General features: G+C 58.2%; 1 protein-coding gene across 1 annotated transcript in view; it reads right to left on the bottom strand.

Annotated features, from left to right (window-relative positions):
- The window catches only part of SRCIN1 (SRC kinase signaling inhibitor 1), a 62,571-nt gene extending 49,055 nt beyond the window's left edge, over positions 1-13,516 (bottom strand). The window contains exons 1-2 of the mRNA XM_079327542.1: positions 13,175-13,516; positions 8,604-8,887 (exon numbers count right to left, since the gene is read on the bottom strand). Coding sequence (XP_079183668.1) covers positions 8,604-8,887; positions 13,175-13,379 — 489 coding nt within the window. The 5' untranslated portion in view covers positions 13,380-13,516. The remainder of the gene's footprint in view (positions 1-8,603; positions 8,888-13,174) is intronic.
- Between the last annotated feature and the right edge of the window lie 487 nt (positions 13,517-14,003).

Here is a 14,003-nt window from a genome sequence, read left to right as displayed (position 1 = left end):
GGGGACGGGAAAGGTAAAAAAGCGGCAGCGAGCAGCGCTGCGCTCCCCGCTGGGCAGAAATCCCCACCCCGATCCACCCGGCACCCCCAAACCCAGCAAAAATGGATAAATCCTTGAGAAAAGCACAGGATAAGGGTTGGGGGGTCCTCTCAGGGGGGGTCACGGCAAGTGGGACACAACAGGGGACCCTGTGGGGGTCGTGGGGCCGTGGGGGGATGGCGCACCCCCATTCCTGGCAGGGATGGGGGTGAGGAAGACTCCGGCAGGCGCTGCCCTTCCTCTGTCCCCTCCTGAGCCGCAGGGACAGCGGAGCTGCTGCAGGGCTTTGGTGTCCCCTCCCCTAAAAGCCGCTCTCGCCACGGCGGGGGATCGGCTCGCCACGAGCGCCGAGGTCACGGGGAGCGGGAGGGAATTTTGGGTTGGAACAGCGGGAAAGTTCGGGGCAGGGAGGGAGGGATGGATGGATGGATGGATGGATGGATGGATGGATGGATGGATGGATGGATGGATGGATGGATGGACGGACGGACGCATTCACCTTGCCCGTGTGTGCCAGGGAGAGCAGGAATGCTCACAGCCCTTCCAGCGGGAACCCGACGGTGCCAAGAGGAACATCCCACCTCCAATTCCTGGTGGGGATCTCCCACCGGACTCCCACGAACTCATCCCTGCCCTCCCCGCGGCTGTCACCGCTGTCCCCAGCCTGTTTTTTACCCACTTGGGGACTTCAAGACGCGCTTCCAATAAAAAAAAAAAAACCCGAGCAAGGAGAAGTGGGGCGACCCACGGAGTTCCCGAGCCTTCATTCCCAGCTGGAACGAGGCAGGAATCTCTGGCGGTGAGGGGGGGGGGATGAGGGAATCGATCGGGCCGGCTCCGGCTGCAGTCCCAGGGACACGCTCGTGTTACTCGCGGCAGCCACGCTCCACCATTTCAGCGCTTCCCTCCCGTCACTCTCCACCTCTGGAGACCAAGATGACACCGCCGGGAAAAGCCCCGAGGGACCCCGCGTCCCCTCTGCCACCGCGCTGTCACCACCCGTGTCGCCTCACCGTCCCCAGAAACAGCCAGGTATCCCCAAAAACAGCCAGGTACCCCCAAACCTGCACTCCCAGCCCAAGCGGGCACCCCGACGGTGCCAAGGCCGTGTGCCACCTCTCGCGGGGGGGTTGGAGGGGAGGTCAGACACCGCTTTGGGGGCACCCCCGGGGGTCCCCGCGCGAAGGGCGCTGGGCCAGGTGAGCTGCAGGTGACAGAAGCGCCTGCAGGGCGCAGGGACGCTGCGTGCCCAGGTCACCATCTGCCCCTCTCTGCTGCCCGGGGGGTGGGCACAGAGGATCGGTGTCCCCTGTCTGACACGGGTGACAACGCGGAGCTGCCCTGGGACAATGTGGGGGTGGCACTGGCACCGCCAGGGCTTTGCAAGACCCCCCCTGTGGGGACAAGGTGAGCCCCCCACCCCCCGGCTGCTGCAGCAGAGGGCAGCGCAGGGACGATGGCACCCACAAAGTGCCACCCCCTCCCCACCGCGACACAGGGGACGGGGGGGCGACCCCGGGGAAGGGGGAGAGGCTGAAGGGATAGGGGGGCTGGGAAAAGGGGGGCTGGGGAAAAGGGGGGCTGGAGGAAAAGAGGGGGCTAAAGGAAAGGGGGAGATGGTGGAGCTGCCCCCGAGTCGGGGTAAAGAAACCCCCGGGTGCTGACGGGGGTGGGAGAGGAGAACGGGGACCTCAGGGTGGGAATTTTGGGGAGGGGGATGCTGGGGTGAGTAGGAGCCACACCAGGACAGCTGGGGAAAGGGAGATCGGCGGGGCAACTGCGGCAACGGGGGGCGGACACCGGCTCCGGAACCGCCCGGAGGGATGCGCCCCATGGACACCGGCTCCGGAACCAACCAGAGGGATGCGCCCCGCTCCATCCCGGTCCATCCCGGTCCATCCCGCGCTATCCCGCTCCATCCCGCACATTCCCCCCGGTACCTGCGGCAGGTGAGCGCTGCGCGTCGGGATCCGCAGCGCCGCTCGGCCCCGCTCGGCCCCGCTCGGCCCCGCTCGGCCCCGCTCGGCCCCGCTCGGCCCCGCTCGGCCCCGCTCGGCCCCGCTCGGCTCCGATCGCCACCTCCCGCCGCCGGGCCCGCCCCGCCCCGCCCCGCCCGCGGCGCCGTCACCATGGCAACGGCAGGTCGGCCCCGCCCATCCCCCGCGCGCTGCCGGTAGGGGGCGCTGAGAGAGTGAGGGGGCGGGGCTTGCGGGGGAAGGGGCGGGGAGCAGGTGAGGGGGAAAACGGGGAAAAAACAGCGGGAATACCGGGATTGCACCGGGATATACCGGGAATACGGGGATTAAATGGGTATACACCGGTATATACCGGGAATACAGGGGTTGCACCGGGATATACCGGGATTACACTGGGATATACCGGGAATACGGGGATTACACTGGGATATACCGGGAATACCGGGATTGCACCGGGATATACCGGGAATACAGGGTTTAAACGGGTATATACCGGTATATACCGGGAATACAGGGGTTGCACCAGGATTTACCGGGATTACACTGGGATATAGTGGGAATACAGGGATATACCGGGAATACAGGGATTAAATGGGGATATACTGGGATATACCGGGATATACCGGGATATACTGGGAATACAGGGATATGGGCATTGATAACACAGGGATATTCAGGGAAAACAGAGATTACACGGGGATATACAGGGATTACACGGGGATATGGAAATACAGGGATAACACAGGGATATGGGCATGGAAAATGCAGGGATATGGGCATGGATAACACAGGGATACACATGGAATAGAAGGATGTGGGAATACAGGAAATACAGGGATATGGACATGGAAAATGCAGGGATATGGGCATGGATAACATGAGGATATACAGGGAATAGAGGGATGTGGGAATACAGGGAATACAGGGATATGGACATGGAAAATGCAGGGATATGGGCATGGATAACATGAGGATATACAGGGAATAGAGGGATGTGGGAATACAGGGAATACAGGGATAAGGGCATGGAAAATGCATGGAAACACAGGGATACACACCTGTGTAACATGGGGATACACTCATGGAAAAACACCTGGATAACACAGGGATGCACTCATGGAAACACACCTGGATATCAGGGATACACTCAGGGGAACACACCTGGATAACACCTGGATTCCCATCTGGATTCACACACCTCCCTCAGCCCCCCCAGCACAGACCCACAGGGTCCCCTGGCTCTGTGGGGACCCCTCTGGGTGACCCCAGTGCCACCCGTGCCCGGTGAAAGGTGGGGACACAGCCCAGCCCCTCCTGCACTGGGGAAACTGAGGCACGGAACCAACTCAGCAAAGCAGCACCTGCCTGAACCCCAAAATGCATCCCAACCTTCATCCCTGCCTGAACCCCAAAATTCATCCCTGCCAGCATCTCCAGCTTCATCCTAACTCCATCACAACCTTCATTCCCTCGTCCCTCTGTCCCCCTCTCTCCCCTGTCCCTCTGTCCCCCTGTCCCCCTGTCCCTCTGTCCCTCTGTCCCTCTGTCCCCCTGTCCCTCTGTCCCCCTGTCCCTCTGTTTCCCTGTCCCCCTGTCCCTCTGTCCCTCTGTCCCCCTGTCCCTCTGTCCCTCTGTCCCTCTGTCCCTCTGTCCCCCTGTCCTCTGTCCCTCTGTCCCCCTGTCCCCCTGTCCCTCTGTCCCCTGTCCCCCTGTCCCCCTGTCCCTTTGTCCCCCTGTCCCCCGTCCCCCGTCCCTCTGTCCCTCTGTCCCCTGTCCCCCTGTCCCTCTGTCCCCTGTCCTCTGTCCCCTGTCCCTCTGTCCCCCTGTCCCTCTGTCCCCCTGTCCCCCTGTCCCCCTGTCCCTCTGGGTGCTGAACACCCCCCCTCTGCTGCCATTGATTTATTCCCGAGCCGGATTTATCCCAGGCAGCTGCAAATCTGCAGCTGTCAAGCACAGAACACTCAGCTCCAGCCTCTTCCTGTTTGTTTTTTTTTTTTCTCCTTGCTGCAGAACAAAATTAAATCCAAAATTTTGGATTTTTTTTTTTTTTTTTTTTTTTTGGATCCTCAACCCCGCAAGGCAAGGCCAGGATAGGAAGGGGTTAAACCACAGCGCAGCTTTTCCCTGGTTATGGGTGAGAAATGGGTCCATAATCCTTTTTTTTTTTTTTTCCCTAGGATTTATGATCTATCTGCATTAAACCTTGCTTTCCTGGCCCATCCAAAACCAGGGAGGGGGGATGGAGCGACTCCTTAAACCACGGAATTATTTCCCTCAATTTTCCTTTTTCTTCCAACTATTCCTTATTTTTCCAGCTATTCCTCATTTTCCCGACAGTTCCCAAATTCCCATGTCCTCAACATCAGGCTCCATCCCAATCCCATTCCCAGAGCATCGGCCATGAATCACCATTTTTGGGAATTTGTGGAATCACGGAACAATTTGGGTTGGAAAGCAGCTTAAAAACTCATCTCCTGGTGGATTTTCCCCTCTCAGAGCAGGATTTATCCCCAAATCCTACAGCCAACATTACCAGCAGCCTGTTATCCCATTTCCATTTCCATTTTCATTTCCATTTCCATTTCCATTTCCATTTCCATTTCCCATTCCTGTTCCTGTTCCTCTTGTTCCTGTCCCCGTTCCTGTTCCTGTTCCTATTCCTGCTCTATTCTTGTTGTTCCTGTTCCTATTCCTGTTGTTCTTGTTGTTCCTGTTCCTGTTCCTCTTGTTCCTGTTGCCGTTCCTGTTGCCGTTCCTGTTCCTATTCCTGTTCCTATTCCTGTTGTTCCTGTTCCTATTCCTGTTGTTCCTGTTGTTCTTGTTTCCGTTCCTGTTCCTGTTCCTCTTGTTCCTGTCCCTGTTCCTGTTCCTGTTCCTGCTCCCATTCCCGTTCCTGTTCCAATTCCTGTTCCTGTTCCTGTTCCTGTTCCTGTTCCTGTTCCTGTTGTTCCTGTTCCTGTTCCTTTTGTTCCTGTTCCTGTTCCTGTTATTCCTGTTCCCGTTCCTTTTCCTGTTCCTATTCCTGTTGTTCCTGTTCCTATTCCTGTTGTTCCTTTTGTTCCTGTTCCAATTCCTGTTCCTGTTCCCATTCCTGTTCCTGTTCCTGTTCCTGTTCCTATTCCTGTTGTTCCTGTTCCTGTTCCTGTTCCTGTTCCTGTTATTCCTGTTTCTATTCCTGTTGTTCCTGTTGTTCTTGTTTCTGTTCCTGTTCCTGCTCCCATTCCCGTTCCCGTTCCTGTTCCAATTCCTGTTCCTGTTCCTGTTTTTGTTCCTGTTGTTCCTGTTCCTGTTTCCGTTCCTGTTCCTATTCTTGTTCCTGTTCCTATTCATGTTTCTGTTCCTGTTCCTGTTCCTGTTTCCTATTCCTATTCCTATTCCTATTCCTATTCCTATTCCTATTCCTATTCCTATTCCTATTCCTATTCCTATTCCTATTCCTATTCCTATTCCTATTCCTATTCCTGTTCCCGTTCCATTCCCATTGTCATTCCTAATCCTAACCCTATTCCCATTCCCATTCCCATTCCCATTCCTCAACATTCCCATTTAACATCTTCTCCCCCCTGGATTTTAAATTATCCCTGCAGATTTCCCACAATTTTCCCCTGGATATTTCCCCCCCCTGCTCTGCCTGTGATTAAATTGAACATTTTCCTCCCTTTCCCATTCCCATGCTCAAAAATCCAACGGGTTTTCCCCGTTCTGGGAGGGATGCTGACTTTTATGGGAAGTTCCTTTTCACCTCTGATATTCCAAACTCCCTCAGATTTTCCTTTTTTTCTAAATAAATCCCAATAAAACATCAAAGCCTGGGATTCTGAAATCCCTTCCAGGCTCCTCTGGAATATCAAAGCGAGTTTCAAACATTCCAGGTAGAGCTGGATCCCAAAGGTTGGCACCTGAGCTTCCCAGGATTTCTGGATTTCTGTTCTTATTTACTGCCGAAGGGGAAAATGAAGGGGAAAAAATGGTGAAAAAAGAAAAAAAAAATAAGATTTTGTAGGATTTAGGGGTGTTTTGGTGGGGAGTGAGATGCTACCAAGCCCAAAAATCCAGATTGGAGCCAAGAAATACCCAGACACTCCCCACATTCCCATTTTTGGGGGATAAAGGAGATAATTCCCAAATCCAGATCATCTTTTCTTCACCTATAAAAATCCTCAGCAGCTTATCAGACCTGAGCCAACTCGAGCTGGATTTCTTTCTTTTTTTTTTTTTTTTTTTTTTAAGAGTTGCTGCTTATTTGAAAAAAGGAAATTCTTTAAATCCCTGTAATAATAGGAAATAAAAAAATCCTATTGATTTACCAGGAAGCAACGCTCCTGCTCCATCCAAAAATCCAAAAATGGATTGTGACAGCAAAGCCACCATCAATTATTGCCCCCTGGTCAAAATTTGGGGGCAGTCTGGGGGAGCAGCAGCTGTTTTTCCTGGTAAATCTGGATTTCCTTCCACCACAGTTCTGGGAATTGTCACCTTCATCCCCCAGAGATTTTTGGGGTGATCTGGGGTTTCCTGCCAGCCACGCCCTTGGGATGCTCCAGATTTGGGGTCCCCAGGGGGAGGTGGACACAGCACTTAGCCCAAGGGGTTTGGGGTCTCCAGAACACCCCAAAATGGGATAGGAACCCCCAAAACTGCCATGCCCAGGGCTCTGTGCTCAGCAAAGGCCACCAGATGTCACCTGCAGGGTGATCTCACACCTGAGGGATTCTGCTCCTCACACCTGAGGGATTCTGCTCCTCACACCTGAGGGATTCTGCTCCTCACACCTGGAGGATTCTGCTCCTCACACCTGAGGGATTCTGCTCCTCACACCTGAGGGATTCTGCTCCTCACACCTGGAGGATTCTCCTCCTCACACCTGAGGGATTCTCCTCCTCACACCTGGAGGATTCTCCTCCTCACACCTGAGGGATTCTCCTCCTCACACCTGAGGGATTCTGCTCCTCACACCTGAGGGATTCTGCTCCTCACACCTGAGGGATTCTCCTCCTCACACCTGAGGGATTCTCCTCCTCACACCTGGAGGATTCTCCTCCTCACACCTGAGGGATTCTCTCCTCCTCACACCTGAGGGATTCTCCTCCTCACACCTGAGGGATTCTCCTCCTCACACCTGAGGGATTCTGCTCCTCACACCTGAGGGATTCTCCTCACACCTGAAGGATTCTCCTCCTCACACCTGAGGGATTCTCCTCCTCACACCTGAGGGATTCTCCTCATCACACCTGAGGGATTCTCCTCCTCACACCTGGAGGATTCTCCTCCTCACACCTGAGGGATTCTGCTCCTCACACCTGGAGGATTCTCCTCCTCACACCTGAAGGATTCTCCTCCTCACACCTGAGGGATTCTGCTCCTCACACCTGAGGGATTCTCTCCTCCTCACACCTGAGGGATTCTCCTCCTCACACCTGTGGGATTCTGCTCCTCACACCTGAGGGATTCTCCTCCTCACACCTGGAGGATTCTCCTCCTCACACCTGAGGGATTCTCTCCTCCTCACACCTGAGGGATTCTCTCCTCACACCTGGAGGATTCTCCTCCTCACACCTGAGGGATTCTGCTCCTCACACCTGGAGGATTCTCCTCCTCACACCTGAGGGATTCTGCTCCTCACACCTGGAGGATTCTCCTCCTCACACCTGAGGGATTCTCTCCTCCTCACCAGGAATATTTCCTTCCTCACCCCTGCAAGATTTTCCTTCCTGACCGATGGAAGATTCTCTACCTCACCACCAGAGGATTCTCTTCCTCACCTCTGGAGAATTCTCTCTCTCACATCTGGAAAATTTTCTTTCTCACCCCTGGAAAATTCCCTTTCTCACACCTGTGGGATTCTCTTCTTCACATCTGGAGAATCCTCTTCCTCACCCTTGGAAAACTCCCTTCCTCACTCCCAGAGAATTCTCTTCCTCACCTCTGGAGGACTCTCTTCCTCATCCCTGGATAATTTTTCTCAACCCTGGATAATTTTTCTTACCTCTGAGTAATTTTTCTCACCCCCCGATGATTTCCCTCCCCTCTGCAGGACACTTCCCTGCCTCTGCTGCACCCACCCCCCTAATTCCTGCACATCCAGCACCCCCTTACTCCTCCTCTCCTCCAGCCATCCCCACCTGAGGATGATGCAACTGTCCCAGAAAGGGTCCTTGGGATTTCATACCCTGAGACAATGAAACTTTTGATGAGAAATGTTCCCCCCTTACTGAAACCCCTGTTGCCATTTAGGATTTCTATTGGTCTTTACCAGATGATTCGTCTTTTCTCACCTAAAATCTCAAAGTAATTGGATAATTCTCAACTTATAATTTTACTAGTTAGAATCCCAATCCCCCTAAACCCTATAAAAACCCCTTGCTGTGCCATGCATCCGGATTTCGCTGGAAGAAACAAAGCTGCCTTCAGAACCTCTACAGCAACTCCCAAAAATCTCATTCCTGGCTAGCAGAGAAGCTGAATTCTACCTCGGGAGCTCCTGGAGCTCTCCAAACCCCGCATCAACCCGAGGATAGAACCACCCTCGCCCAGGCAGCCACACCCGCCCATCCAGAGGCGCTCCAACCCCGGGAAATCGCTCCTTACCTGGTCCCTCAGGCGCTCCTGCTGCCCGCGCAGCGCCAGGGCGTGCTGCGGGTATTTGCTCTTGAGGTGATCCATGAACGCGTCCCTCTTGCGCTCCATCTCCGTCTTCTGGAGGCCGGTGAGCGCCTCCAGGCTCTGCGCGGCGATCACGGTGTGCCGGCGCTCCGAGGTGTGCACCAGCCCCACGTTGGAGAAGCGCCGGGTGCCGTTGCCCAAGGTGCGGTATTCCCGCGGGTACTCGGCATCGTCCGCGGAGATCATGTGCGAGCTCGTCCTGTCGGGATCTGCGCGGGCAGCGGGAGAGCACAGCGGGGTCAGGGCACGGTCCCCGGACCGGGGACAGAGTCCTGGGCATGGGGCAGGGAGGGGGGACAGTCCCCTGACACTCTCCGGCAATGGGGCAGAGAGTGGGGACAGTCCCCTGGCAGTCCCTGGCCATGGGACAGGGAGGAGGGACAGTCCCCGGCCTTGGGACAGGGATGGGGATTCGTTCTGTCGGGATCTGCGCGGGCAGAGAGAGCACAGCGGGGTCAGGGGACAGTCCCCGGACATGGCAGTCCCCGGGCATGGTTGAGGGCTGGGATTTAGGGCTGGGATTTAGGGCTGGGATTTGGGGATTCCAGTAAGGAGCGATGGCAGAGCCTTGTTGGGAGTGGGGTCACCCCTCAGTGGGGTGCCCGGGGAAGGCGGTGGCTGCCCCGTTCATCCCCGTGCGGTGACAGCGCTGTCCCCGCTCCAGGACATGCGGCAGGAGATGAGGGGACAGCAGGGATGGAGGGGGAGGGGTGCAGGGGCTGCGACCCCACCAAACCCGCGATGATCGGAGCGAAACGGGAACAAAACAGCGCTGGGTGACTGAAAACAGCACGGACGAGACACGGGGGACACGGGGGACACGGGGGCACGGGGACACGGGGGACACACGAGGGACACGGGGGACGCGGACACAGACAGAGCGAAAAGAAAATGAAATCAGGCAGGGTTGGGGAAGGGTCGTGTGTGCGGGCACTGTGCTGGGGAAGGGGGGGTGGGACAGGCCCCCCATGTCCTGTCAGAGACCCCAGGAGGGGCTCAGCCCCCATCTGCAGCCATTGCTCACAGGGACGGCCCAGCCCGGGGCACCAAATTCGGGATCTCTGGGATGCTCTGCCCTATTCCAGCCCCTTCCCGGGGTTCAGTCCTGCCCCGGGACACCGAAACCTGAATCTTCGGGATACTCTGCATCATTCCAGCCTCTTCCCGGTGCCCTGGGGCACCAAAATCCGGCATCGCGGAGATGCTCGGCCCCGTTCCAGCCCCTTCCCGGTGCCCTCGGGCACCAAACCCGGGATCCCCGGGATGCTCTGCCCTATTCCAGCCCTTCCTGGAGCTCAGTTTCCTGAAGCTCCAGCCCCGGGGCCCCAAACCCGGGATGCTCTCGCTTATCCCAGCCCCTTTCCAGTGCTCTCGGACACCAATCCCGGGATCTCCGGGATGCTCTGCCTCATTCCAGCCCTTCCCGGTGCTCTCGGGTATCAAACCCGGGATTGCGGGGATGCTTTGCCCCCTCCCAGCCCTTCTTCGGTGCCGTCGGCCACCAAATCGGAAATCTCCGGGTTTCTCTGCCCTATTCCAGCCCTTCCCAGAGCTCAGCCCAGCCCCGGGACACCAAACCCGGGATGCTCTGCCCCACCCCGGTCCCTTCCCGGTGCCCTGGGACACCAAATCCGGCATCGCGGGGATGTTCCGTCCCATCCCAAACCCCTCCCGGAGCTCAGCCCAGCCCCGGGACACCCCGGGATGCTCTGCCCCATCCCAGCCCTTCCCAGCCCTGGCAATCAAGGGAGGGGGACATGGGGACAGACAAAGAGGTGACAGGGACTTGTCCTTCCCCTCCTAACTCATCCAGCGCACGCTGGAATTTAATTTCCAGGGAAGCTGGAACAGCCCAGGGATGCCTGGAAGTCCCCGCACGCTGCCAGCGCCTGGCACGAGGCCACCAAAAAGCCATTTTGGGGAGGGGTCTCGCCATCGGAGCCGCTGTCCCCCGTCCTCGGGCTGCTGCCAGCCTGGCCCGTGCCCACGGGGCTGGTTTTGCCATCACTGATGAATTTTCCATCAGGTTTCTCCCCCCTCCAGTTCCATTTTTAACCTTGATCCATAATTCACATCCCGCTTCCCCCCCCCCCCCCCCGCGTCCTCTCTCCCAAAATCCCGATAAACAAATCGCGGCGAGGATTGTTATTTTTTCTATTCCCCCTCAATTATTCTCAATTATTTATCAGCCCAGCAGATCAGTTTGATATCAAACCGATAGGAAACGTTATCGGGGAGGGACATGGGAGCGATTCCTCCGCTCAAGGTCGCACAAGCAGCGTCACCACGAGCCCAGCGGGGACATCACGGGACAACACCACGGGGACATCCCAAAGCTTCCCTCCCCCAAAATCCACCGGAGCGGCTCCCGTCCCCCACAGCTCCGGCACTGAACGTGACCTTGGCGGGGTTCTTTTCCCAAAAAACGGAGCTGGAATGTGGGGAGAGGTGAAATCCCGTCCCTCCCTCGCTCTGCCGGGGCACGGTGGCACCGGGGGGCACCGGGGAGGAAACAGTGGCACCTCCACTGTGCCAAAATTCCCCCGGAGGAAGCGGGAGGTGCCCGAGGGGACCCTGGTGACAGAGGGGACACCGCGAGAGGTGGGAAATCCCTCTCCATCGCTTTATCCCGACACCCCGGCAGCCCCAGGAGCTGCCAGCCCCTCTGTGCCAGCCCCACAACGCTCGCTCCTCACCGGGAAGTGCAGATCCAAGGAGGAAAACTCCTTCCCTGCCTTGCCCCAGCACCGGTTCCATGAACCCGGAGCAGAAATTTGGGCAGGGGCTGCACCCAGCAACACCCAACCCCAGCCTCGGAACCCACTGGAAAATCTCTGGAGCAGCCTCGGGAGCAGCTCCTTCTGCTCTGGGCGCGGGGATCGGACTCTGAGCCACCCCCGGGGCTCTCCAAACCCCCCGAAACAATCCCTGAGCGACAGAGAATTCCCAGATTTCCCTCAATCCCGCGGGAATTGCGTGTCCGGGCACGGGGGTGAAGCCGCAGCTGCAGCAGAGCCAGGGCTGGTGCCAAGGAGCTGCAGCTCCTCTCCCTCCTCGAGCCGGGGGAAGCTGCAAGGACGGGGATTTTTGGGGTGAGAGGGGGGTTTGTTCTTTGCCACCACTTCACCGGGGAGTCACGGTGACATTGGGAGGGTGACGGTGGTACTGAGGAGATCATGGTGGCACTGGAAAGGTCACAGTGGCACCGGGGAGGTGACAGTGACACTGGGCAGGTCATGGTGGCACTGAGAGGGTCACGGTGGCACTGGGAAGTCACGGTGGCATTAGAGAGATCGTGGTGGCACCAGGAGGGCCATGGTGGCACTGGGAGGATCATGGTGACACTGGTCAGGCCATGGTGGCACCAGGAGGGTCACGGTGGCATTGGGAGAGTCACGGTGGCACTGGAGAGGTCACGGTGGCACCTTCACTGTGCCAACCATTACCCTCCCAGTGCCACCATGACCCTCCCAGTGCCACCATCACCTCCCCAGTGCCACCATCACCTCCTCATTGCCACCATCACCTTCCCAGTGCCACCATGACTCTCCCGGTGCCACCGTGACTTTCCCAGTGCCGCTGTCACCTCCACCGTGCCACCATCACCTCCCCAGTGCCACCATCACCTTCCCAGTGCCACCATGATCTTCCCAGTGCCACCATCACCTCCTAAGTGCCACCACGATGCCCCCAGCGCCACCGTGACCCTCCCAGTGTCACCACCATGCCCCCAGCGCCACCATGGCCCTTCCAGTGCCACCACCATGCCCCCAGCGCCACCGTGACCCTCCTGGTGGCCGCTCCAGCCCCGCTGCAGCAGCCCCGGGTCGAGGCCGCGTTTCCAGCTCCTTCCCGGCCCCTCCCGCTCGGTGCTCAGCGCTCGCTAATTCCGCGCTCCGGGAGCGGAACGCGCCGGTTCCTGCGCTCTCCCGTTCCGGGGGATGATCCGAACGGGGCCGGGGAGGAGCCGGATCCTCTCCGCGCCTCTTCCTCCCCACCCCCGGCGAGGATGAGGCGGCTCCGACCCCAAAACATCGCAAATGTTGTGATCCGTGAGCTCCTCCGAAGAGAGGGGAGGAAAAGGCTCAGCCTACCCAGAGGTGCCACCCGCAGCGGGCAGGGATCAGCCAAAATCTGCAGGGTGCGGGATTTGGGGAAAATCCTTTGGGGAAAGGGACCTGCAAACCCTCAGCAGGCTGAAGGAAAGGTTAATCCTTTCCCTCCCGGGGATAATTCCACCTCAAATCCCTCACAAAGTTTTTTTGTGGTTTTTTTTTTTTTCCTCCGGCAGCTCAGTGGTACCCACAGCACATCCCTGGAAAGTGGGAAGCGCTTCCCGACGCTGTTCCAAGTAGGTCACTGGGGTGCCAAAGCCACTGGCCGGAGCCTCCCCCGAGCTGCCCAGCCCAGCGGGACATCCCTGCGAGCTGTGTCCCCTCATTTGGGGGGCCAAATTCCCCCAAATTCCCCATTTTGGGGACCGTCCCCTCGCTTACCCGCGGGCGCAGCGCGGCTCCCACGGCGGCCGGGCAGCGGCTGGGGGGGCGCGGAGGGGGCAGCGCTCCGCTCTGCGGGGGCTGCTGGCGGCTCCTTGGGTGGGCGCAGGGCTCCCACCACGGCCAGGATGCTTCGGTAGATCCTGGCCAGCCCCTCCCCGAGCAGAGGGAGGTTGAGGGAACGCGGTTCTCTTTGCCGATTCATCCACCCATCGTCCCCACCGGGCAGCAGAGGTGTCACCCGTGCCGGGGCCGGAGCCCCGGGCTGCTTAGCAGGGCACGGCCATCGTGTCCTCCCGGGAAAACTGACACGCGGATTTAGCTAAAAATCTTCAGGAACGGCGCTGGAGCTCTTGAGGAGATGCTGAGAGTGAGGGCCCCCCCAAAAAAAAACCTCCCCGGTTCTGCCCCGCGGGATCGGCTGTGGGATGCGGCTGGGATCCGGCTGGGATCCGGCTGGGATCCCCCCCTTTTGCCAGCGGGTTCAGAGGGGTTTTCTCATCCACGGGAGCCTCTCAAACACAGTTTATTACTGCAGTCCCATAAATCTTCATGAGGCAGCAAAAGCTCGCGCGGGTCGCGGAGATCGCCGGGCGATCAGCGGAGCGTGGAAAATCGGCCGAGAAAGCGCTGGCACAGAAAGGGAGAGGAAGAGGAGGAGGAGGGGAGGAGGAGGGGAGTGCATTTGGGGAAAGCCGCAGCCGGCAGGGTGGAAGCCCCTCGGAGCGATGCGGATGCCATTAGCGCAGCGGAAGAGCGGGGATGCTCCCGCTCCCTCCCGGAGGCTGCAGTGCCGCACCGCCCGGCGCCCGGCGAGCGCTGCCCGGCA

The sequence above is a fragment of the Erithacus rubecula genome (genome assembly GCF_903797595.1).
Source record: "Erithacus rubecula genome assembly, chromosome: 27".
In the NCBI taxonomy this organism is placed as follows: Eukaryota; Metazoa; Chordata; class Aves; order Passeriformes; family Muscicapidae; genus Erithacus; species Erithacus rubecula.
Note: the sequence above shows the minus strand (reverse complement) of the source record. Positions and strands in the feature narration are given on the sequence as shown.